Below are 23,496 nucleotides of genomic sequence, written 5' to 3' on the forward strand. Positions count from 1 at the left end.
CGTAGTATGGGGAGCCAGGTAGCACCACGGACGTATATAAAAAAATCTGGACTTGCAACGCCTTTTAGAAGCCAACCAGCGGCCATTTTACCGAGCCGAATACAAATGCGCGGGTTAGCTCGTTTCTATTGACGCCAGGGAGAACAAGGGCGGGCATTGCCGGGCAAGCTTTGTATTCGGCTCGGTAAAATGGCCGTTAGTGGATTCAGAGACCTCTCTAAGCTGATTTAGGGCATTGGGAGTCCAGATTTTTTATATACGTCAGTGGGTAGCGCTGGACAATAATTGGTCACTTTTCCACATGGGCGTATGAACATGTTCCGTTCGTGAATGGCTTGTTTTCGTGATTGGGAAGACGGACAATTTTTTTTTTGTTGCGATGTTTATATGCGACTTCGTTCTGCATTTGCAAGTCGGCGCTGTTGCGATTATTTACATGATTTATATGCGACGTGATCAGGAAGTCGCGTAGAGTACGGGATAGACTCCGTCTAGAATGTCCTGGAGACGGGAATTATTGGCCCGTGACATTGAGTCTGTCATCGACGTCTGTATAAGAGATCCAGCGTGCCCCTTCAAAAGTAAGATGCGGCAATCTGCATGCCTCTGCCTATGCAACAGTCAAGTGCTGAGTACTACATTACTTACTAGCATTAGCTACTAGCCGGTCGTACTAGTTTTAGGCCTAACGTTCAGACATTAGGCCCAAGAAGGCGGGATACACATCACATGACTCATGACACTTCAACATGTTGATGTTCAACGTTTCCCCCAACTTTCCTCATGAATTGTTGTCAAAGCTCTTTGTTAAAAAAGTTCAAATTCATAATACCTTCGTAATGCATGAACCTTTGTGAACTAGGCAAAGGTTTAAGGCCTAACGTGCGTTACCGTGTAGTTGCTAAGTTCAGTAATTTCGCCACCTATCATCAAGTCTGATTGGTTTAAACAGTAGGCTTAAGTGGCAAAATAAGGGACCTGGTAACTTAGGCCTACATGTTTACGGTCACGCACTTTAGCATGCAAGATGTCTCGGCCTACATAGGCATGCTAGGGCCTAGGCGTCCATGTACTTTGGATCAGGAAGATGTTAATTTTAATAATAGGTTTTGCCCTTACACCAACGTATGTTCATAAACACTGTATACTCAGTGTTTGTCTTGGAGCTTGTGAAAAAAATCACAAGCTTACTTGGGTAGGACTCGAACCTACTTGAAACTTGGATGTATTTTTCCTTGCTAGTTTTCCATTTGCAATCTGCATGGTAAGAACAAACGAGACAGATAACCCTGTCTTTGCTTCCTCAGTGCTTATTGATGAAATCCCCAACCAGGGCCCAAATCTTGAATTCTGCTCTGCAGTTTACTTAGTAACTGTGAGTTATGACGCTACGAATCGTCTTTCTCAATTGTTAAAAAAAGTGATTTGTAAAGTATTTTTGATAAACTGTTGTCCGAGTAAGGTCTGCAGAGATTGTTGTCAAACTAAGGGCACTTTTGAAATAAGTGGATTCAGCTGAGATCCGTTTCCCTGGTTCCATCCGTTTTGAAGCAGCGTTCGAAACCAGAGGTTCAAACTCTATGACAGGAACCAGCGAAACCAAATTCTCTTTTATTTCCATTCTGCATTGTTTAGTAAACATTTGTTTTGCAAAATATGTGTACATGTATATACCGGTAGTACTACTTGTAAGTACTAGTAGTGACCACTAGTCAACTATTTGTGACCAGCCTACCGAGGTTGGTCTCTTCCAAAGATCGTGGTGCTATACGATCTTTGGTCATGTCGTTGGTTGCCATAAACCATTTTAATAGCACTGTGCGGAGAGGATCAGTTATATGAAAAATGCCAGAAAAACAGTAAACGACCATTTTCACTGTAATTTTTGCTATTTTGCCCATCCTGCGGCCACCTTAACTACCCTTCGACCTAACGACCTGACAACGGTTGACTAGCGTCGTTCTCACAACCACTTCACTGCACAAGCACTACGTACGTGACAAATCAACCACTAGTTACATTTTGTACATTGAAACTTTTGGCTCTTAATCAAACCTGCCCGTACATGTAGTTGGAACTGTCCCCACTTTATGTTGGATTCCTGCTATAGTTTGGAGTAACGTACAATGTACATGTACATGGATGTTGGATGATGGAGTCTGTTAATTTGAAAACAGTAAACAATGCATTCCAACTTACTACAAATAAAATTCATTCACTTGAGTTGGAGCCACAATTCAGTTGTCAGTGACATTGCGTAGAGGAGCGAGATTTGAAGGTATTCACTGGCATTGCACAAATTTCACTGCACACTTAGAATTAAGGCACAATGTAGTTGTTTGCAATACTCGCTGCTACATCTGATTTGAACCAGCCAGCTGACACCGGCAGGCCCGGAGGTCGAGTGGTTCAGACATCTGCACTAGCAAGCAGAAGGTCGTGGGTTCGAGTCCCATCCGAGTACACTTGTGGTTTTTTTTTCACAAGCCTTCAGGGGCATACACTGAATATACAGTGTTTAATACACATTGGGCAGGGCAAAATCAAAAATTAATTTACATCTTCCCGGTGCAAATCCATCTTTGAAACACTTAGAATATTGGTATAAAAAATATCATTAGGAACCTTTTGCCTGTCATATGCAGTAGGCTTGAAGTGATTCAGCGAGTCTTTGATGAAATCTAACCATTCATGTTTAACCTGCCATTGCAAGATAATAAGATTACCTTCAATAGTGAGACGATGCATGTTACATGTATCTTGGACCCTTCACGCTTCTTTCACAATTAACATACGTGTAGCTTTCTTTCAGCATGCCTTTCTTGCTGTTTCTTCCAGATTTTGAGCATAGCAAAAATTCTTTCAGTTTCGTTCTCAACGTGAATGGGGAATTGGCTGCCTATACCTTTAACGTCACCGAAGATTATCCAGGTTTGTGTCTAGATGTACATGTAGATATGTTTTTATCTTTTTCTGGGTGAAATTTGTGTTGTGTTTTTCAAAGCTTTACTGTATTGTACGTGTTTCACTCCAATTTTTTTGTCGTTGGTAGTACATGAAAGTGCCCTATCCTCGGTGCAGGGTTATTACAAATCATTTTTGCAATAAGAAAAGCAAGATTAAATAGAATTTTCATCCGAGTTGGAATTTATTTATTTTGCCATTTACTATTTTGCTTAAAACATTGGTTTAAAATAAGTTAATTTAAATGACTGTTGTCCAAAGTCGAGTATTAACCATTCTTTGCAAGAATACATTTATGTAGTTTGACTTACACCATATGATCCCTCTGGTATCCATGTTGTCTCTATGTTTACTGGGACAGACATACATGTAGCACATGCAGCCAAGCCATACAAGAGTCAGTTTAGATGGATTGCAAAGGATCGAAACCAGTGGAGGAACTCATTAATGACAGCATTTTCATAATGCCAAGAGGAGGAAGTACATACATGTACATTGTGTGCACATGGGCACTGTATTATATAGTGGACACCAGTTACATGTAGAACATATAACATAGAGCAGTGAAACTGGTAATGCATTGCTGCAGCATACTGTATCACACATGTACATGTATGTATGCATTGTGCACAAGATTGTATGAGGTTAATTTCCTGGAAAAGCGTAACACATTATTTCAGAAAACCTTCCTTGGTAGTACTTCATTGTAGAGTTAAGCAATTTACAATAGAGTTTTATATACATGTAAGTGTACATGTACCGTATGTGTATGTTTGAATCACAGATTTTTTTCCCCAAAAATAATACAGAAAAAAAGAATTTTATACTTTTTCTCAGTGATTTTAAATATTTTTGATATTGATTTAAATCAAACAGCCCTGTCTCAGTGATCAAACATGACTAGCATGTTGCTATCTCAACAAAAGAAAGCAGTATTCTTCTTTGGAAAGAGGAACGATATGTATCAGTTTGGAGACTATACATGTACCTATGCACTGTAGCTTTGCCAATGACAGCAGTGCAAAGTGTTTCTACCATTTGAAACAACAAAGAATTTAAGCTGCAGCTACAAACCTACTTACTGTCTGGAGTTACCTGAAACGGGTAAAGCTTGATAAGGTTTGAGGGCCTGATTGTCTCACCATTTGCTGAATCTTTCTCAGTGCAGGTGAAAAAGAGTTTACTTTGTTGAGAAAGATTCAGCTGAGATCAGGATATCGGGCCAGTGCGTGAAATAAGGCCACAGAAAACCAAAACTTTCCAGCATGATCAATTTGTTTTGCCATCATCAGCTTTTGATCAGATATGTACGTGTATACAAAGGTCATGTGACAACACATACATGTATTCACACACACACACAAAAATAGAGGAGAAACCTCTGGCAGGATTTCGTATTTTGGACCGTTTGGTTATATCTGTATTTCCTTCGGACATTTACAATTGACAATGATGTAAACTTTCCTTCATATCATTTTAGTAAGTCACCATGTTTTCACAGAGTATTATAGGATGCTTCTTGAGTTAAACCAACTCAGTGGGTCAGTTACTTTGACCAGGCCTGAGTAAGTGCAAGAAGTCACTTGAGTATTAAATCAATAATGGTTGTGCAGCCTTGCATGAGTACGCTCGGGGTAGTTCATGTAATGGAGAAATGGAGAATCTTTTGTTTTCTAGAAAAAAAAATTATTCATGTAAATTGTAACTCATCTTATTCCCAGTGAATTCCATGAAAGATAGAGTACCATGGAACTGAAGGACTAGAATTTTAGTACATGTAAAATGCCCCAATTGCTAGGTTCTCGTAGTTAATACTGCCAGTGTTAATTTGATGGGTACCATTAACTTTGAGACTATCCTATTTTGAGTTTAAAATTAAATTTTACGGTGTAAATGAAAACAACCACCAAAAAAAAAAAAAAAGAAATTTGAAGTGCCGTAGGTACATGTAATTTGCTCAGAAGTGAAGGTCATAGGTGCAGTGGCTGTACATACACAATTGCATCACTTTTTCTGGTGAATCGAAAGTGAAACATTCATGTACATTCATAGACAGTGTTGCAGGTGTCCTCATTTTCTCTCCTTTCCTTTCCTTTGTCTGTTTTGGATAGATAATAGTGCTCTTACATGCCTAAACTTCCCGGACAAACCTGAAATCATTCGGGAAAGGATACCGGTTGTGTTCACCAGGATGGCTAGTGGTGAGTTCAGGTTTTACCAGATTTGTGCAGTACTCCTGACCGTCCTGTTTGAATTTGGTTTTTCAATTGCCATGATTTGACATTGCAAGGCCATTTTTGGGGGTATGGAATATGATAAGAGTTGGTACATGTACGTGATGTGATTAGCTTGGATGGCTTTTGTGTACAGTGCTTGCCTTTTACCATTGTACCATTGTGGTCCCAGGTTCAATTCCAAGCCCAGCCCACATTGTAAGTAGAGATAGTTGGTTCTCTTGGATGCCACAAAGGTCTTTCTCCGGGATCTCCAGTTTTTGTTCCCTTCTTGAAATGTTGATACACTGTACCTTTAATCTCCTGGCCGTTCTTCATTGTCAAATAGGCATTGTCTGGCTGCTGCCTGAGGCACCTTTAAATTCCTTCGGCTAGACCACATTGTGGCTGTGTCCTTCGCTATCCAGCTCATATGGCAATTCATATTTATTATTTACATGTACGGTGCATGTGTTTAAACAGGTGTGAAAATGCTTGTAGCTTACGCTGATGTGGCATTCTTACCAGAGGTCATATCGGTCTTGCATTGATTGCAAAAAAGGGTTTTCATATCGGAATGGTAACAATTAATGGGAAGTTGAGCAACTTGAAAATAAAATAAAGTTAACTTGGCCCCACATTGGAGATTAGTTGTATAATTACTGTACAGAAAAAAGCCAGCGTAACTCACGTTTGTGACCGGATCTCACAACATGAATCTTTAGACCACTTTTCAGTAATTTAACATCAGCTTGCGGTTAGAAGGAGCAAACAGAGGTCTTTGTTTTGATACACATCCAAAGTTTGGTATCTTTGAAATGAACTTTTTCCTGGTCACAAATGTTGAGGGTTCCTGATGAGTTTTATTGTGCATGATTCATTCAAAGGTCTTTTACTCAAAAGCAGAGCTGGCGGCTTCCAACCTGTTTTGTTCACTATTTCCAAGGATGGATTTACGCCGGGGAGATGTTAATTAATTTTGGACCTTTTTTTTTTGTTGGCCCTGCCCGACGTGTATTACAACACTGTATACTCAGTGTTTGCCCCCCAAGGCTGTTTTGTGCATTTGAATTACATTTGTGCATGTTACGAATCTGCCCATGTTTTATCTTGATGTCGACAGAACACTGGAAACCGGTTGATGTTTGTCTTCCAGACATCAGCAGCATTCAGGATAAAGGAGGGGGTGATGCCAGTGCACTGAAGAGCCATAATTTGATGGTTATAGATGACGAACAGCCTCCTGTAAGTCACTGGTTCTTTGTAGGTTTTACACCAGTGCATAAATTGTAGACAGGTACAATTTGAATGACTTGTTTTCATGTCAGCCCCAATAGTCATCAATCCTCCAATTAGTTTAATGAACGAGAATTAATGGTTAGTTTTATGAGAAGGAATAAAATGATGAAAATTTGTTGTTACTGATGAACGTATATGTATTTCAAATTGCGTAGTACTGACGAAGTGTTGAAGATTTGAGATAGCTTCAGAGAGTTACTCTGTAAATATTCACTGAAAGGTTCTCTTCTTTGGCATACAGCATTCACCGTCATCGGTTTACACAGATGGTACATGTGACACTGATGACACAGACTACGACGATATGTACTACATGGATCTGGATGACGAGGCGGTGAGTTGATTTGTCACTTACACACCCTCTGATTTTAAGGTCCATCATTGGCAGTTACCAAAAAGGTAACTCACAAAATTATTCTCGAAAAGCACACTTGGTTTGCAGATGGTTGTAGGACTAAACTCCCTGTGAAATTATTCTTTCTGACAAACTGTCCTTTTGAAGAAAACAATGAACGAAGGCCATTTCCAGCAAAGCGTCCGAAGATGTAGTTTTGGAAAACTGGCATTAGAAGCGTGCACAAGCGATGACACAACCCACTCGTGTGCCGTTACTTTATTATTCAAGTCCGTGTGTGACCCTCGTAGCTGCATTTGACTGAATGTGAGAAAGTGTACCAGACACTGAATTCAGGCACAATTTGAAACTTGACTCAGCAAACTTCTGATCTGAAATCGAAATCCCTAGAATATTGTTTTCCTAGGAGTATACAGTATGCACTAGGCTGAAAATTCGTCAGGTTTGTTCTTCGGTACCATTTTTTAGATTTTGAGTAATTTGTCGCCTCAAAGGAACATGTAATGTACAGTACCTCTAATATCCCAAAGCTCACAGTGCCCTAGGCAACGTATATCCATGCTCTGGAAAGAAATGAGGAAATAGGAGTCTGTAATTTGAGGAGTTTGTTCTACCTTTTGGGTGGAATGATTATGGCCAGGCACATTTATTTATTCCGAATTTGTGTTTGACCAGTATAAAAAAGAAAAGAGTTGATGGGTGTGATTTCAGGTTTTGACTTTTTTTTAAAAAAAGATGATATTAAACTCACATTGTTAACTCAGTAGAAGAAAAAAAGAAAGAAAATGGTCTCCTCTTTAATCGACCAGAATTATCTTCAATGTACGCAGTTCTTTGAAAGCAGCGCTTTTGTAGCAATCTTGTATTGCTTCTATCAAGTGCATATCTATTACACACACGTGCATACACACCCATACAGGTGCTTTCAATGGGTCTTACATGTAGCTTACCTATGCCTGTTTTAATAAATGAAGCTAAGGCCAAAATGTGGGCGGCGCCTAATTAAAGCCTGCAGAAATTATCTCCAGGACACACGATTGTATGGTGTTGAAATGTCGCTGTTTTTGAGAGGTACCAGTACCCTGTACATAAAGTGGCCCCCACCTAAATATATACAGTACATGAAGCATCAACAGGTAAACGTGTAACAATGTGAAGTTGATTGAAATGTGTACGGCAGGAAACCCTCGCAAAATACTTGAATATGATGTGATTATATCAGACAAAGCCTAGCATCACCAGATGTACGTGTGTGCATGTACAGAAAAAAGAGGAAGTTGATTTACCGTACATTCTAAGAAAAGTCAAGCCAAATTATACAAGTACAGGTGCACTGGATCTGAAATGATATATAGACTTGATTATAAGCTCATCATGGGGTGATACTTACCAGTGGGTACATGTACATCATGGGGTCATTCATGCATATTTTAATAGAATACGCTCAACATACATGTACCGGTACATGTATGATTATTTTTACCAAAAGCTCTTCATAGAAACATTTTTACCAATAGGTTTGCCATACATACATTGTAGATGTATAAATTTACCAGTAGTGAAGTCATTGCAGGATCATTATTTACTAATAGGCTCGTGGTATGATCATTTTCACCAGTGAGGGTCACTGTAGCATTTACATGTATGTTTTACCAATAGGCTTATCACAGGATAATTTTCACCAGCAGGGATCATTGTACATGTAGCATTGGCACAATGTATGTTTTTACCAATGTTGCAGTACGTGTATTTGTGTTTTAAGACTTGAAGGTTTTCATGGTGAAAGAACTACATGTATATGAGTAAAACGATTGCAGTTACGCCATGGATAAATCTCTTTCTTGAGTATGTGTGGTTCTGAGAAGAACCGGGGAATAGCTCGACGTTTCGAACAATGTACTCTGTCCGTCTTCAGGAGACTGCAGGATTCTGACTGGGAGTGGAGCTTATATGGTGTAGAGAGGGATCCAGGTGTAGGGATTAGCTCGGTGAAGCGTTGAGGCGGAACAGTGAAGTGAAGAGAAGTGTTTTTTAAGGTTTCGTACGACTTGACCTTGGTGCTTCATCAAGCTAATCCCTACACCTGGATCCCTCTCTACAACTAGAAGTGTCATTTGATTGTTTGTAGAACATTCAGCATGTTCATTCGAAGGGTGGCATGTGTGGACAGGTTGTATGCACAGATTATACATGCATATTTTTTATTTTTTAGGAGTGAAAATCCCAATGCTTTTACTGAAACTATTAGAGTGATTTTCCCAAGACCTGCATATACGAAAGCTACATCCTTGAGTCTTAGAAAAATGTCAGCCCTAAGGTCTCGTTCACTTGTGAATGCTGGATTTTCTGTTCACGTAGACAAGGTGCACAAAGGCTCATGCTCAGGTACATAACATGTAAATCTGCAGCCTTGCATTAGCAATCACTGGGCCGAATTTCTCATGGACGAAGGTTGCTTGTGTGATGAGAATAATTGTTCAGGGAGATGGGTAAAGTAGATTGAATTGCTTTGTTGAAGTTGCATGAGTCCTAAAGGTGCACATTTCCCTTGGAGACCCCTGACGATGCACGCACAGGTGCATAACATCTGTGCATTAATGACTAGCATTCCCGGTAAAACAGATTGCAGTTTCCTGAGTTTGGGCAAACTACAGTGAAAAATATGTTTATACTGTATATTGCTCTCATGCAGGGATGTCCGTTTGGAAGCAGAGAAACTGCTGGGGAAACTAAGTTTTATTAGAAAGAACTGAAGAAAGAGGAAATGGGTGGAAAGAGAAAGTTAGGGTACTTGTTACAGGTTCATGTCACCACAGGTACATGTACATGTACACTGGTTCACAAATTTCCCATGCAGGTCTGAGGAAATGTTCAGGCAGTTTTCAGAAAATGTTCAGCCTGTTTACCAGCTTTCAGACTATAAACCATGTATTGAAACACCATGAAGAATGAACAATTATGTTTTAAATAAAGATACATTTTACTTTAAGACTTTCTGTTAATTTGCTGTTCTGTCCAAGTTCTGCCAGTACAGTTATCATTTGATGGTGTGACTTCAAGACTGGAAATGAAATAAAATATTACATTATCAGCTGGGATCATCCTGTATAAATAAAACAAATACGTGTAAAGAAAGTACAGAAAGGAAATGTACATGTATATGTCGTTGATTCAACTAAACAATCTATCACCTTCCGAAATGAAAAAAATACTCATTTTTTTGTCTCAATGCAAACTTTCGAAAATGTGCTGGAAAGAGATGCCATGATTATACAAATTATTTGCATATTAATGAACATAATAGTACACATTTATGAGCGATATTTTGAAGCACACTGAATGTAAATATCAACCAATCATAACAATGTATTCGTATAACAGACTACCTGTAAGTTTTCCAAAATAAAATATTATGTTTGTTAGTAAGCACAAACATTAACGTGCAAGGTTGTTTTTCGTGTATGCTGTATGTACATTTGTACATGTACATGTAATTTACCGAGGCACATGGTTTTATGGTAATTACGCTGCAGGTGTTATACTTTGGCGGGTATTCATGGGGGTGTAGGGTAATTTATAAGCATTGCTAGATGACGTTAATTTCATTTTATCAGAAACTTGGGGCAAAGCCAGCCCTGGGGAGGAGGTTGAGGGAGAGAGAGGAGGTTGACGGAGGTCCTAGTTGAACTTGCCAAAGGGTTATGCATCCTGTTAGATCAGAGTGGTGGGCGTCTGTGGCATGACAGGAAGACACTTACGACTTCATCCAGTCGTAAATAGGGAAAAGTACAAGAGACCATCCATATAGTCACCATGGTCAGCAATTCTGTCTAGCAGAGTGTGACTAAAATTTCCCCAAAGCAGTCCTTGAAGTGGAGCTTGGAGAGGGAGGTTTTGTTTGAACACCCATCCCCCCCCCAGCTTCACCCATGAAAACTGAGGAAAGAAAAGTTGTCGTGTTTTGGTAAAAGTAGTTTTAGAGAAGGTTTCAGCGAATCGAATGGAAAGCAACAAACAAGAAATCTCCCCCCCCCGAAAAAAAAAAACGAACAGGACACTTGATAGATCAACCTATTGTCTGCTTCTCACAGTACTACTGTGAAGATGATGAGCCAGACAGCAGTACTCATCCACTGTTGTTGCATGATATGGAACAAGTCAGGAAGCACTTCGGACCTGATGCCATCAATGGCAGGTAAGCAGTCTGACTGGTTCATGGAATCAGACCAGTATGATTGGACTGTGAAGGCTTGGCAGTGCGATGATTGGTTTATTGATTGTGGACGGTTTAATTTACAATGTATCAGTAATCTATGGGGGAAATCGTTGGTCTTATTGGTTGAGTCTGAGCAGTGTGATTGGCAAATGTTGAGACACACTGTGATTGGCTAATGAATTCTGCAATCCAATTGGTGAGTGGAAATTTTACTCTCTGATGATTGGTTTACAGGGATTCTAGGTAACAGATTTGTCCATTGCAGCCCTAATTTTAAATAATAAACTTGTACCTCTGTACAACATACATGCCTGGTGCTTTCTTACAATGCTACATTTACTTGATATGCATATTTTTGATTCTGTACAATTTAATTCACTCGAAAGCGTGGAATTTTTTAAGCTCTATTTTTCTTCTCACATTTTTTGGCCCCAGAGTATTCACAGAGCTGAGGGATATAGATGTGGAGCTGAATATTGATGTGTCGTTTCTCGAGGTTTGTAACAAACCTACTTGTTTCCTGCCTTCTCTCAATGTTTCCTTGTTGAATTGACATAATTTCCATCCCCGTCTCCTCAGAAAAAGATGGCACTGAGTGTCTTTTAATTTGAGGAATCACTTTAATACCCATGATTATTTCAGAGTTGAGAAGCAAAAGCCAAACAACTGAGCTTTCAAAGAGGATACGCATGTACCTTGTATGTGGGAGTTCAGAAAAAATAATGTAAACAGTAACAATGGATATTGATTCAAATAACAGAAGATTTTGGTCTCTGTCGTCTGGTGGAAAGATAGCAATGACACCAAAAATTAGAGTCTTTTAAATGGAGCAGTTATTTTGATGCCCATAAATACTTCACAGTTTGCATGGTTTGGAGGCAAAGCCAAAACCATGCTGAACTTTTCCGTATCAAGACAGTAATATAAACTGCAACAATGGATATCGATTCAAATAACATAAAAAAATGAAGATCATTGCTTTTCTCATATGCCACTTGCTTTTTGCAGTCAAAAATGCATAGTCGTTCCTTTGAAAATGTGCGTGTTGAATTGTCTTTCCAATAACAAGCCGGTAGTCAACATGTTTAACCTTTGGCTCTCCCGTACCAACTCAATGCCAGCCTTTCACCTGGTGTCTTAACACAATACGCATCCACAGTAGAGAGAGAATATTGGTTGTTAGTGCAAACATATTGAACCATCTCTACCGTGCATCGCCTCAACTTAAGTAAAAAAAAGAGGTCATGCTAGTGTGAGGGCACATACAAGGTCACTCTTAACATTGCATTGTGGGTTGAAGGACAAACAGACATGCTTCATCTCCTTTACAATGAAGCATTTCAGGATCCCTTTTCAGTCCTTTGTCGTATTTTCCTTGAACTGGTTTGAATGTAGACCAGACAAGTGTTAGTTCTCAATCGGTAGTTGAGTGTTTTTTGGCTTTCAGAATGTATTTAGTGGGTCTATGATTGAATGTTTCTTGGGTATATTGTGTGTATTTGTCAGTACAATTGTGAAGTGTATTTGTGCCAATGGATTTAATTTTATGCCAAATTATTAGCCTTCAAATAATGCATAATTATCTTTTTATCTACAACACAAGATTTAATATGTCCATGCGTATTCAAGTTACAAATATTTAAAAATAGGAAATCCTGCTTTAATTTGTTCAATGGTGGGGATTTGAGTTTGTTTTGCTCCCCAAATGTTGAATGAAATAACTTTTCAAGGGATGAGTATGGAAACCATTTCTGACTTACCTAATGAAGATTTAAATACATGTACAATGTTCACAATGTGTATGTGAGTATACTCCATTTGTACAGCTTCGGATAGTTCATTTGGACAGTTTTAATGGTTCATTTTCAGGAGGAAATTAGCAAGGCGTGGTGCATCAGCCGGAGCGAACCAATTGTAGTCAGACTTCACTGCTCACTCACCAAGTACTTAGACGCAAGTACGATCCTTGACCAAGACACCTTTGGACTGTTGAAAAAGCTTTTGCTTGCTCTTGTTGAGATCAGTTTTGCTTCGGTGTTTTTTTTCTCATCACTTCCCTTTTCTGGTTTTTTTTGTTAATACACTGAGGAGTTGAATGCGGTTTTAACATTATTTATGTGAATGAATATAAAACAGACAGGAATCTTTAACTGTATACATGATACACGGTTACTTGTGGAGGTGCCAGTAATTATGCATGTGTCACTTTCCCTTTTTTTTTTTCTGCAGACGTTCCCAAGGTCGAAGTGTTTCAGCCTTCAAAGTCCGGTCACTCCGGCATATGTAGTCAACTCAGAAAGTGAGTGACATAATGCAGACGATTCACAAGAGTGCACCTCCAAAAGTTTGCAATGCATTGGCCAGTCACAATGTGCGAAATCTGTTGACACTTTCCGAACGTACATCGGGTCGACAGATTTCGTGCATTGTGATTGGCCAACGCTTTGCAAACGCGTGGAGGTTGCACAATTACACAATTTCATGCTGAGCAAAAAATTTAGTGGGGAAACAGTCATAGAAGAAACTGATTTTGTGACAATTTGCCTGGTGACCAATCTTCGTTAAGCAGATACATGTATTTGCTTTTCAAATTTCTGAAACCTTGTCTATGAAATTGGCCTGTGAGAGTAGGCAGATGACGCAGAGAGTCACGGAGGTACTGTCATCACCCGACAGCAGTTTTTTTTTTCCACGTTCAGTACCAATGACTGTTTCGGGAGGTAGACAGCTCAGAAGTAACTAATCGGAGCATACAATGTACTCAAATCACACTCCAATGATAATAAGCAAGCAAGTGCCCATTTGTTCTTGATTGCTGCAAAATGTCTTGTTGAGGGACACAAAGTGGCAGTACCGTGATCACTTGCACTCCGATGCTTCCCATTTACGTTGTTCTCATCATCCACTGAGTGCATGACGTGTTGTGTGTCCATGTACAGGATTGCGGAGACCGTGCTGCTTCAGCAGTGGAAGAATGTCAGCAATGAGAAAGTGCAATCCCAGCTTAAGACGGCAGCCCCCTCACCCAGCAAATCACCCTCTAGGTAGGCTTGACTTTGTACAGTATCATTATCATTGGCATTATCACCAATGACCATGCATGTCTAGTTCCCATCCTCTGTGGTTCTGGGGTGATGCACATCCAACTAACCTTAAGCCTGGAGACCACCATGGCACCTAGAAGATTGAAGATCAACATTCCTATTGAGTTGGTTTTTTTATATTTTGTTGAGTTGGTGGTTGTTTTTCTGGACCATGCATTTACACTTCTGATCAGGTTCAACTGATAATAGAGATTTCATTGATGCGATCAAAAATACTGAAACCAGGGATTGCTCGGGATATTCGACAAATCACATATTCAGTACTTTTGGTTTGACTAACTGTCATAACTGTTCCTCCAACAGCGCTATTGACCCTTAGTTTCAGCTTTTGCTCTGAGGGTGTATTCACATACACTTAACACTGCACAAACTTGATGTTTTCTGTTTTGACTGCGCACCTGCCCTGTCACTTCGTTTTATTTGCTGGTTCCCAGTTGTTTAAAGGATTTCCCCTTATACCCTCATGACTGCAACATATTTGATAATAATAACCCAAGTACTTACATTCGTACTGACCAGTCCAAATGCAAAATTGCAATTTAGCTTTCGCTCAGAAATCCCCAGAAGTGACAGAAGCTAGTTCCCAAAACTCTGCCCCTCAATGGTTTTTCTGAAACCTAGCCGGCAAAATGCTTCCACTCAATAACCCAAGGGGTCACGATTGCCTAGGGAGTCTGTGCTCGGATTAACCCATTGAGCTACATGTATGATTCACCTCAAATTCACTGGCTCTACTCCACTAGGCTTGTATGACCTGATCCTAACCACCACGATCTTCCCAAATCCACCCCTGTTCGGGAACCCCATATGAGGTACAATCTTTTGTCACTTTCAACATGAATCATCCCACGTTGAAATTAATAGGAGCTCTGCCTTCCTGAATCCTGAAAAATCCCTGCAAAACCCGCAAATGGATTTTGAAGGATCTAGCAAATTTGATAAGCTACAAGTAGATTTCAGAATTCTCCTGGTTTTGGGGCAAGAAATCCTACTCTGTACTATCTCTCTGACTCTATCTCACTCCAGTTACCTACTTAAAACATTCTTGTCCTTCACGACTTTAAATCTTTGGAGTATCTCATGCAAACCAGTGTGCTTAGGCCGTTCAAGAATTGCATCAACTTTTGCATCCCCAAGTGCCAAGAGAACGTAAACTCAAAAGACACCAACAGTGTGTGGTCATTGTGACCTCTGTACAAGTGTATCATAGATGTATTTTGAGCAGATCAAAAAGCCCCAGCATTTCAGTAATCAGGAAAAACAGTGGTAACATTTTGCACTTTTAAAAACAAGTCCTCTGTCCCAGGTAATGGTTACGGAATGTCTCCTCCCCCGAATCTCTATCAAGCACAACCACTGACGATCCCGAAGCATGCCCTGTACACTTATTTCCCCTTCATTTGTCTGTAGGAAATGCTCAGTAGAAGACCGGTCCTTGGCAAAGCTCGTAGACTTAGGATTTGGCATTGACGATGCACGCAGTGCACTTAAAATGTCGCAGGGGCTTGTGGAAGAGGCAGCTAATCTGCTTGTCAACCAGCCAGAACTGTGAGTGCTTGGAAACCTACACATGCCTGTGTGTTTGTTCGAGTCTTGTGAAGCAAATACCATCACTCTGTCTTCTTTCCACCGATGGTAGAACAGTTTCAAATGTTTATCTGGATTTTGTCCCTCTTTGTCAGTCTTCAGTTGGTTGTGATGTCGTATGCCTCATGCTTTCAGAGGGTCGAAGAGGAAACTCAGATGTGCTCAGTTGGACTTCAATCTGCGTCCTCCCGCTCTCTTGTCCGGGGGACTGTTGAGCGGGTGGTCCTGGGTTCGAGTCCGGCTGCAACACGCCTGCAAAGTTTTCTCCTCTGAAGCCCCATGTCATTACTTGGTCATGGGCAAGGTAGAAGAAACTTGCTTAAAAAAACTCTCTTGTGTTTCATTAGATCCACCTGTTGACATTTCTTTGCTGAAAAAAATGATTGAAAAGTGCATACTAACGAGTTGGAAAATATGTTGAAGATTTAGTTTTGTTACTTTTATTACTTTATTTAATTTGACAATATGAAGCCTTTTTAGTTGCTTATCTTGGCCTGAGGCCTTTTTAGTTGAAGGGCAAAGATAATTTGGCAAATATTTTTAAGCAACCTAAGAATGAACAAAATTCTGAAAGCTTTTTCTACATGAATATACTTTTTTCAAGTCATCACAGGACAGTTCATGTAAATGTGAATTGAATATTTCCCAACTAGACAGTGAGTTCTCTAGTTCTCTTTAAAATTGTGCCTCAGTGTCAGACATCCCATCCACCAACATGCTGTCCACTCTGTAAAGTTGTCTTGTACTTCAAGTTTAGTCAGTCCCAAAGGTCATTTGCGTCTATTATCATTTCTTCACGGTTTCACTTGGTCCTCACACATACATATAATATCCTTCTCACTGAACACTCTGCAGCCTCATTCCCATGTCTTGCAAAAGCATAAGTACTCATGTAACTTCACATGTTAAGCTAAAAATCTATCCATCTTTACTTTTATTGGTAAAAGAACACATACATGAACATAAAATGTTGGGCTAGAAAAAGGAAATTACATTGATACTTGCACAGTCATTTTGGCAAGTGTGTTCTGTAGTTGAATTTTGACATTTGTATACAGCTGTTGGAATGTTATCGTTTGTTTGTTAAAAAGGTTTAAATTGTGTCAAATCAGCTTTGGTATCATTTGTTTGTGGGGTTAATTGAATTAGTTCCACCAAGTTTTTGACTCTTTTGTAGTGGCTGCAGTGCATCAGCCGACCAGAGTAACCAGAAAAAAACCAGCAAGCGGCTGTTCCCATGGCAGAGGAGTTCATCAGTCAACGGCCAGACAGTTACTCCCACGGGAACCGACGATCTTCACCTGATTCCTGCAGCTACACAGGTAAGTTGGCATCGCAAATCCTCCCGAGTGTCAAAATCCCCGTGAAATACTTGCGCATTGAGCGCCTCCTCATCTGTGTTAAACAGTTTTAGATCATGATGTACCTGTTGGGCGGTGCCATGCATGTGTGAGGACGTGCATGTGTGAGGATGTGCGTGTGTGAGGACGTGCATGTTTTACTTCACCATAAGGGACAGACGCACAAATGGATCAGAATAATTTTCTCGTCCCTGGCGGTCAGGGCCGTGGTCTGTCGTGGATGGTCAATGGCTGTGCCTGGCCTCTGTGGAATAGTGACGTATGATATTGTCCCTATTGGAAGCCACTGTCATGTAATCACAGTGCACTTCATTGCCAGTTAGCCATGGAGTTTGTAAGTAAAGCACAGCTCTTCTTGTAACCTCAAAGACAGATTGCCTAGTGTTGACTTTCTGTTTTGTGCCTTTTTAATTGTAGGCACTGTTTCAAGACCTGTAATTTTGTAAGGTTCAGTGCAGAGCAATATTGGCAGAGAAATTTTGGTAACAGTTGAGACACTCTAGGGCAAATGTTCATAAAGTTTGTCGCCTCTTTGAAACACCAATGGGAACTGAGCCAACCGTTCAATGACTTCCATGTGGTTTCAGAACGGCAAGAACGCCAAGGTGATACCGAGCCTGGAGCATGGCTTCCTAGTCCAACTCTACACCTACCTGAGGAACCGAATACCCACACTCAGCGAATTCTGTGTCGTGTGTGATGAGCAACACATCTTCCAGAATGGAGCCATGCTTAAGGTATTGTATGATGTGTAATCAGATAATAATACATGTAGTTATGGTGGGTACATGGGCATATGAATTGAAGACTTCTGCCGAGGCCACCCACTAACAGTATATTTATGAATAAAGAGAAAAATAGCATACATGAAACAGTTTTTGAGAAAGTGCAAGTCTTGTAAGAAGCCTCTATTTTGTTAACCTTAAAGTGAGCTACATTTTTGCCTTCAAAAAAGTAATTTGATTCACCTTATGGTGATCATTCAGGGTTCGAAAATACCCACTTTTTTGTGTTTATTCAATTCTCTTAATGCTGTTTGAAACAATATGGAGAATGAGTGCGTCACTTCTTTTGACCCAACATACTCGGTGTCATTTTGTGGTTAGCCTGCAGTGTGTGAGCGAGAACTCTGCGTCTTCTCCTTCCAAACCCTGGGCGTCATGCAAGACGCCGCCGAGAATATTGCCTCGGGAGCCGAGGTCGTCGACCTGATGGTTGCCATGGTTGTCTCCTCCATCAAGTCCAGCCGGCGGCAGTTGATCTTTGAACCTTACCCCATGGTGGTCGACCCAAGAAATCCCAAGGAATTGGCATTCACGCCGAAGGTGAGACTCGTGATGGAGGAGCAGTAGACATTGGTTTGCTGGGATATGTTTGCATTAAAGCGTACACCTGGTTGCTAAAACCCTGCACTGTAAGTATCGTCTTGTCTGAACATGCTGGATATGTTCATAATATACAAACATTGTGAAGGGTTTATGCAGACAGCATCACATATCACACTGCCATCTTGGCAGTCTTATCAAGCTGACGTAAAAGATCGAAACTTCTGTTTGTTCCACCCGCAGAAGAAGAATTACGAGCGCATCCAGCAGGCCCTAGACAGCTTCATCTCCATCCGTGAGATGCTGGCTGCCGGCTGCTCCACAGACGTCAAGAAACGAATGGATGGACAGGATATGTTGGCATATCCACTGCTGCAGTGGTTAGTAGGCTTGGCCTGTCCTTACGGTGGTTGCCCCTATCGGCAGGAATCCACTTGAGGCTTGCAAAATGCACCACGTTGCAAGGGGGAAATGCTAAGTTTCATACTGGTTCATGTTTTGGATGATATAATTGGTTACTAAAAGTAGCCAGCATTTTAGGAAGTCAACTTTTTGCCGTCCACTGCTGTAAAGGGGAAATTTGAATTGACTAGTTGATATGTCTTGGATGATATGATGACATCACTTAAGTTTAGAGAGGTCGGCATAGAAGGTCAACCTCTACCTGTTTTATCTCCTTTCTTGTTCCCTCCAATTACGGTGTGCTGATACTTGAATTCCCCATTTCCCAGGCATTCCAAACACCTGCAGAGTGTACTCTGAACATTGCAACAAGGTAGGACACGGCAAGCCAGTTGAATCACTCTGGGTCTGGCTGTGTCCCAACCAACTGGCTGTGGCTGGCAGCTACACATGTGTCTATGGGTAGCAGCCGCAGCCGCTAAGCCCAGCAGCTTCTGTGGGTGTACAATGTGCACATGTTATTTCCAATGTTAGCCATAATATTCAGACATGCATGTACGCTAATCCGATTGCTGACCTTCAGTCGGCAACGTATTATTAACTAGGTATTAACTAGCCCAGATGGCCCATGGCGGGATGGGTACGGACAACTGTTTGCTAGCAAACCAGTGGTCACTCTGTGATAAAATGTTTATTGGTTCATCTTGCACCATAGGATCATCTCCAGTAATCGTTCGCACATCGTCAAGCTGCCAGAGGGGAGGGTAAGTCAGTCTTCATTCACTTTCCTTTGGAAACTCGGCACTCCTTGGAAACATTAAAAGTATCCGTTGTCATCATCATCAAACTTTCCCTCATTCATTTTGGATCAGTAAAATCTCAACAACAAAAAGCCAGTGAGATGTTTGTTCAGTGGGAGAAGAGATTTTCACTGGAAGCTTGTTTGACATCAGAAGAAATATGTATAATTTGATAATTCAAACAGTTGCCGTCGTTAATTCTTGCTGTTGTGCATAAAAATGATACTTGGGTATGATATACTAGTGCTGTTTTCACATAACATTGCTGTTTTAGATAATACACATGTATTAGTTTATCAGCTTTGCCCATTGTACACATTGTTTAAGAGTTTCTCCACTGGAGTTGCCATGAACAGTTCATTGAGGTATCGGAGGAAGAAATTGGGCATCCGTTCAGTTTCTATTCGTACTGTTTTGTCGTATTTCCTTTGCACAGCAAATCCGCTTCATGCACACGCCGCACCAGTTCCTACTGCTGAGCAGTCCACCTGCCAAAGAAGCCACCTTCAGGAAGGCCAAGATGATCAGTGGCAGTACTTTTGCTTTCCAGTATGTACCTTTGACCCTTGACCCTTGTCCTCATTGCTCTTCAGAGGATTGAAGTGAGTCAGTCCCAGTGCCTGTAACATTTATTGCTTTTTTTTTCTGATGTTAGTCCTCCGTCAGCTGTACATAGTTTGGGAGATTTTGTATAATTTTTCCTTGACTTTTAATCGCACAGAATTTCTTGTTTAATTCCCGTAGCAGTGCTGCTGCAGAGTGCAACTTAGCATCCCATTTTATTTTCTTTAGTACATTTTTAAAGAATTTGTGCCATTGTGCCATGTTAAATCATTCTGAACGTTAACGTTAGACCTGATGTAAGCACTCATACACTGTCTCTTCATTGTATTGTTTTTCCTCACAGTGGTTCTCACATAGAGAACTGGCACTCCATCCTGAGGCATGGCCTCATCAACGCTTCTGGAACTAAACATCAGGTAAGCCTGAACGCAGTACCATTCATGCACATAGGAGGGGGGCCGTGTTCTAGTTGAGTTTAATTACAAGTCAAATTTCCAAAATTGTTGTCTGGTCTGGTCCGGAATGACACGGAATGAACACTTGAACAGTGATAAAGAAAGTCATGGTTTGAGTCATTTTGAAGTCAGAACTTGTGAGAACTCTGTTAAACCTCCGGTGGGAGAGAACAGGAACGAGTAAAGACATGTCCAAGGAAACGCGGTGACTCCATACTCGCTCGTGCATTCTTATACTTAAAACTTGTGAGGTGCATGTACCACTCGACAAGTCTCAAAACCCCGTTGGTCAAAGACGCCCGTACCACCGTGGTAAATGTGGTGGTACCGCAGTAATGGCTCCTAATTCTGGTCTCAGAATTAGGCCGTGTCCGAAAGAGGATTGCAGAGCTACCGGTACGGCTAGGTCTATTGTTTGCGCAGCTCTACGCATTTCCAATGGAACGAAGACCTAGACCTAGCTCAAGACAAGAGATTCAGATGCAGCCTTAGTCTGTAAAAAGGGCAAGTTACGGCACACTGTGAGAATCCAAATACTGAAAGTGTACCCGTTATGCAGTGGCCACAATAGCAAGACATGGGTTCCATTTGTTTACGTTCGAATCAAACTGGGATCAGCTAAGCCGGCCAGTTTAGAGTGGTGGCCACTATAATAAGATAGCCACAACGGCAGGTTTGACTGAAGTACATTTATTATTATCCGGTTTCCTGGTAGCTGTTTGTACCGACGGCTAACCATAGTTTTAGCAACCACTCGTAGGAAAAACAAGACTGTGACATCAAAAGAACAGGCCCTATTGTACGGCCCCTCTGCATTGTTTACACTCTTCCCTGCTGTTTGCGTTACAAGCTAAATCAAACAGGAAAACGAGCACATTTGTTGTTTTGGGGTTGCAAATTTGTCGGTTAGCAGAGATGGGATGAGTAATGCCAAAGCCACTGTTAACCGGTTCACCCGCTGTTAACCGTACTAAACCCTCATTGGTAGATGCACGGTGCTGTGTATGGGAAAGGCATCTACCTCAGTCCTCACTCTAGCGTGTCTTTTGGCTACTCCGGGATGGGGCATGGCATCCACAAGCAGGCCAAGAAACAAGGGGCGCAGGCACTTCCGAAGGAACCACCGACCAACCGGGTAAGTCATCAAGCCACGTTCACGCGTGGATACATGCAGTTTTAGATGCACGTCGGTCATACGTACTGTTTGCCACATGTGCTTGCAATCGCGTACTTACACATAACGAAGCGCCCTCTCTTGGTCAGGAACAGGGCGTTTTGTTTCAAGACTGTTATCATTTGTCTTTATTCAGACCAAATGAAATGGCAGGTCTTTGTAATTCCAGTCTGTAAACTTCGTCATTTGTCATCCCCTTCAAAACTTTGAGGAAAGTCCAAAGGTCAAGGTACGTCCATAACCAGTCAACATGCAGTCAAAATTTCACCTTTAATATGCTGTTGGTTTTTTCTTTGCATTTGTAGCAGAATTCTCCCTCGACCTGCAGATTCCTGCAAAGTAGGAACCTGACATGTATAGCACTGTGTGAAGGTAGGTAAGCCAAGGCACGACCATGTCATTGGTACATAATACTTCACTATATTTTTGATAGTATTTTTAACCATGGCACTAGCTTGGAAATCTGACACATTTGTGGAGAGTTTACTTCAACGTGTTGTTTGACCATAAGTTTAACCTAGACCTCGGAGCATCTTGAAGCATCCTACTGTTCACTCCTTGCATAAGATAGAGTGCTTGGCAGGCTGTCTTTAAATTTAGCTTTGCGGTTAGGTTACATTTCAAGACTGCTGTATATTTCATATCTTTCATGAAATATAATATCTATCGGTACATTATGTAATATAACATCTGTCATATAATATCTTTTGATATTTCATCAATTTGAGGACAAGGTGACCTTTCTTTTACTGAAAAGAAAGTGCCAAAAAATAACAAAATTGGTGGCTGTGTTCCCGGCCTTAGAGAGATAGCAAATAGGGATCTGGACCCGACTATTTTCTTCCCACTGCATAGCTTGGAAATGTTTACAGTTCAGCCTGAATTATTTTATCAAATTCCAAATGTCTGTAAAAAAAAGGGATGATGTTAGTAAACCGTTCCGAACGTTTGAATTTCTTTCTGCAGTGGTGAATTCTCGAGAGCTCACCAAGCATGGACATGTATGGGTGTGCACCAACCCAGACCTCGTCTGCACAAGATTCTTCTTTGTGTAAGTACTTGTACACAGGGCACACATATATCATTATTTACACCTGTTTCATTCACTTGCGCTTTTAACACCAATTACAGGATGATAATGAGTGAAGAAGGCAATGAAGAAATGTTCCGTTTTAGAGATGGGGGGGGGGAACCCTGGATAAATGTTTCAGGGAAAACCCATGGACTCGGGTAGGGACTGAAAACCCAATCCACATGTGGACCGAGCCTAATTTGAACCCAAGCCCCCTCAGATGGAAAGCAAGGAAAGATACACTATGCCAACCTGACTCATATAGAGTTCTCATATATGGAAGGATGATACCTCTGTGTGAGATATTGTAATCTGGATTGGTTTTAGGATAAGCATCGTTTGCTAGTTTCCAATGAACTGAAACTTGTGCAGATTTTATGCATAGGAACTGAAATATTCTACATTTTTGGGGGGTTGGGGGCAGTGTTTTACATTTCGGAGAAACATTTTATTTATCAAATTTTAAGAAAAGTTCAAGAAAAAAATGATGGACGAAAGACAATTTTCATTTTTAGAAGATGGGTTGAGTGGGGAAGTCAATTTTCAAACAAGGGTTTGCTTCGTCTGTTTTTAAAATTATTGGGCATGATATCTCCCTGAAAATT

The 23,496-nt window shown here is 40.8% G+C and overlaps 1 protein-coding gene across 4 annotated transcripts in view; it reads left to right on the top strand.

Moving 5' to 3' along the window:
- The first annotated feature begins 359 nt into the window (after window positions 1–359).
- The window catches only part of parp6 (poly(ADP-ribose) polymerase family member 6), a 29,738-nt gene continuing 6,601 nt past the window's right edge, over window positions 360–23,496 (top strand). The window contains exons 1-21 of one of the 4 annotated variants that reach the window (XM_022250875.2): window positions 360–581; window positions 2,839–2,931; window positions 5,076–5,165; window positions 6,301–6,422; window positions 6,718–6,810; window positions 10,923–11,026; window positions 11,483–11,543; window positions 12,917–13,004; window positions 13,277–13,346; window positions 13,987–14,091; window positions 15,562–15,699; window positions 16,916–17,060; window positions 17,687–17,836; window positions 18,206–18,424; window positions 18,668–18,804; window positions 19,542–19,590; window positions 20,063–20,175; window positions 20,534–20,606; window positions 21,634–21,780; window positions 22,125–22,191; window positions 22,786–22,870. In XM_022250875.2, coding sequence (XP_022106567.2) covers window positions 497–581; window positions 2,839–2,931; window positions 5,076–5,165; window positions 6,301–6,422; window positions 6,718–6,810; window positions 10,923–11,026; window positions 11,483–11,543; window positions 12,917–13,004; window positions 13,277–13,346; window positions 13,987–14,091; window positions 15,562–15,699; window positions 16,916–17,060; window positions 17,687–17,836; window positions 18,206–18,424; window positions 18,668–18,804; window positions 19,542–19,590; window positions 20,063–20,175; window positions 20,534–20,606; window positions 21,634–21,780; window positions 22,125–22,191; window positions 22,786–22,870 — 2,234 coding nt within the window. In that variant the 5' untranslated portion in view covers window positions 360–496. Of the gene's footprint in view, window positions 582–2,838; window positions 2,932–5,075; window positions 5,166–6,300; window positions 6,423–6,717; window positions 6,811–10,922; window positions 11,027–11,482; window positions 11,544–12,916; window positions 13,005–13,276; window positions 13,347–13,986; window positions 14,092–15,561; window positions 15,700–16,915; window positions 17,061–17,686; window positions 17,837–18,205; window positions 18,425–18,667; window positions 18,805–19,541; window positions 19,591–20,062; window positions 20,229–20,533; window positions 20,607–21,633; window positions 21,781–22,124; window positions 22,192–22,785; window positions 22,871–23,496 lie in introns of those variants that run through there. The other 3 variants (XM_022250884.2, XM_022250893.2, XM_087136756.1) reach the window with 3 other exon arrangements.

This window comes from Acanthaster planci, linkage group LG05 (genome assembly GCF_054643075.1).
Source record: "Acanthaster planci isolate LZ-2023a linkage group LG05, COTS_SCS, whole genome shotgun sequence".
Taxonomy (NCBI): Eukaryota; Metazoa; Echinodermata; class Asteroidea; order Valvatida; family Acanthasteridae; genus Acanthaster; species Acanthaster planci.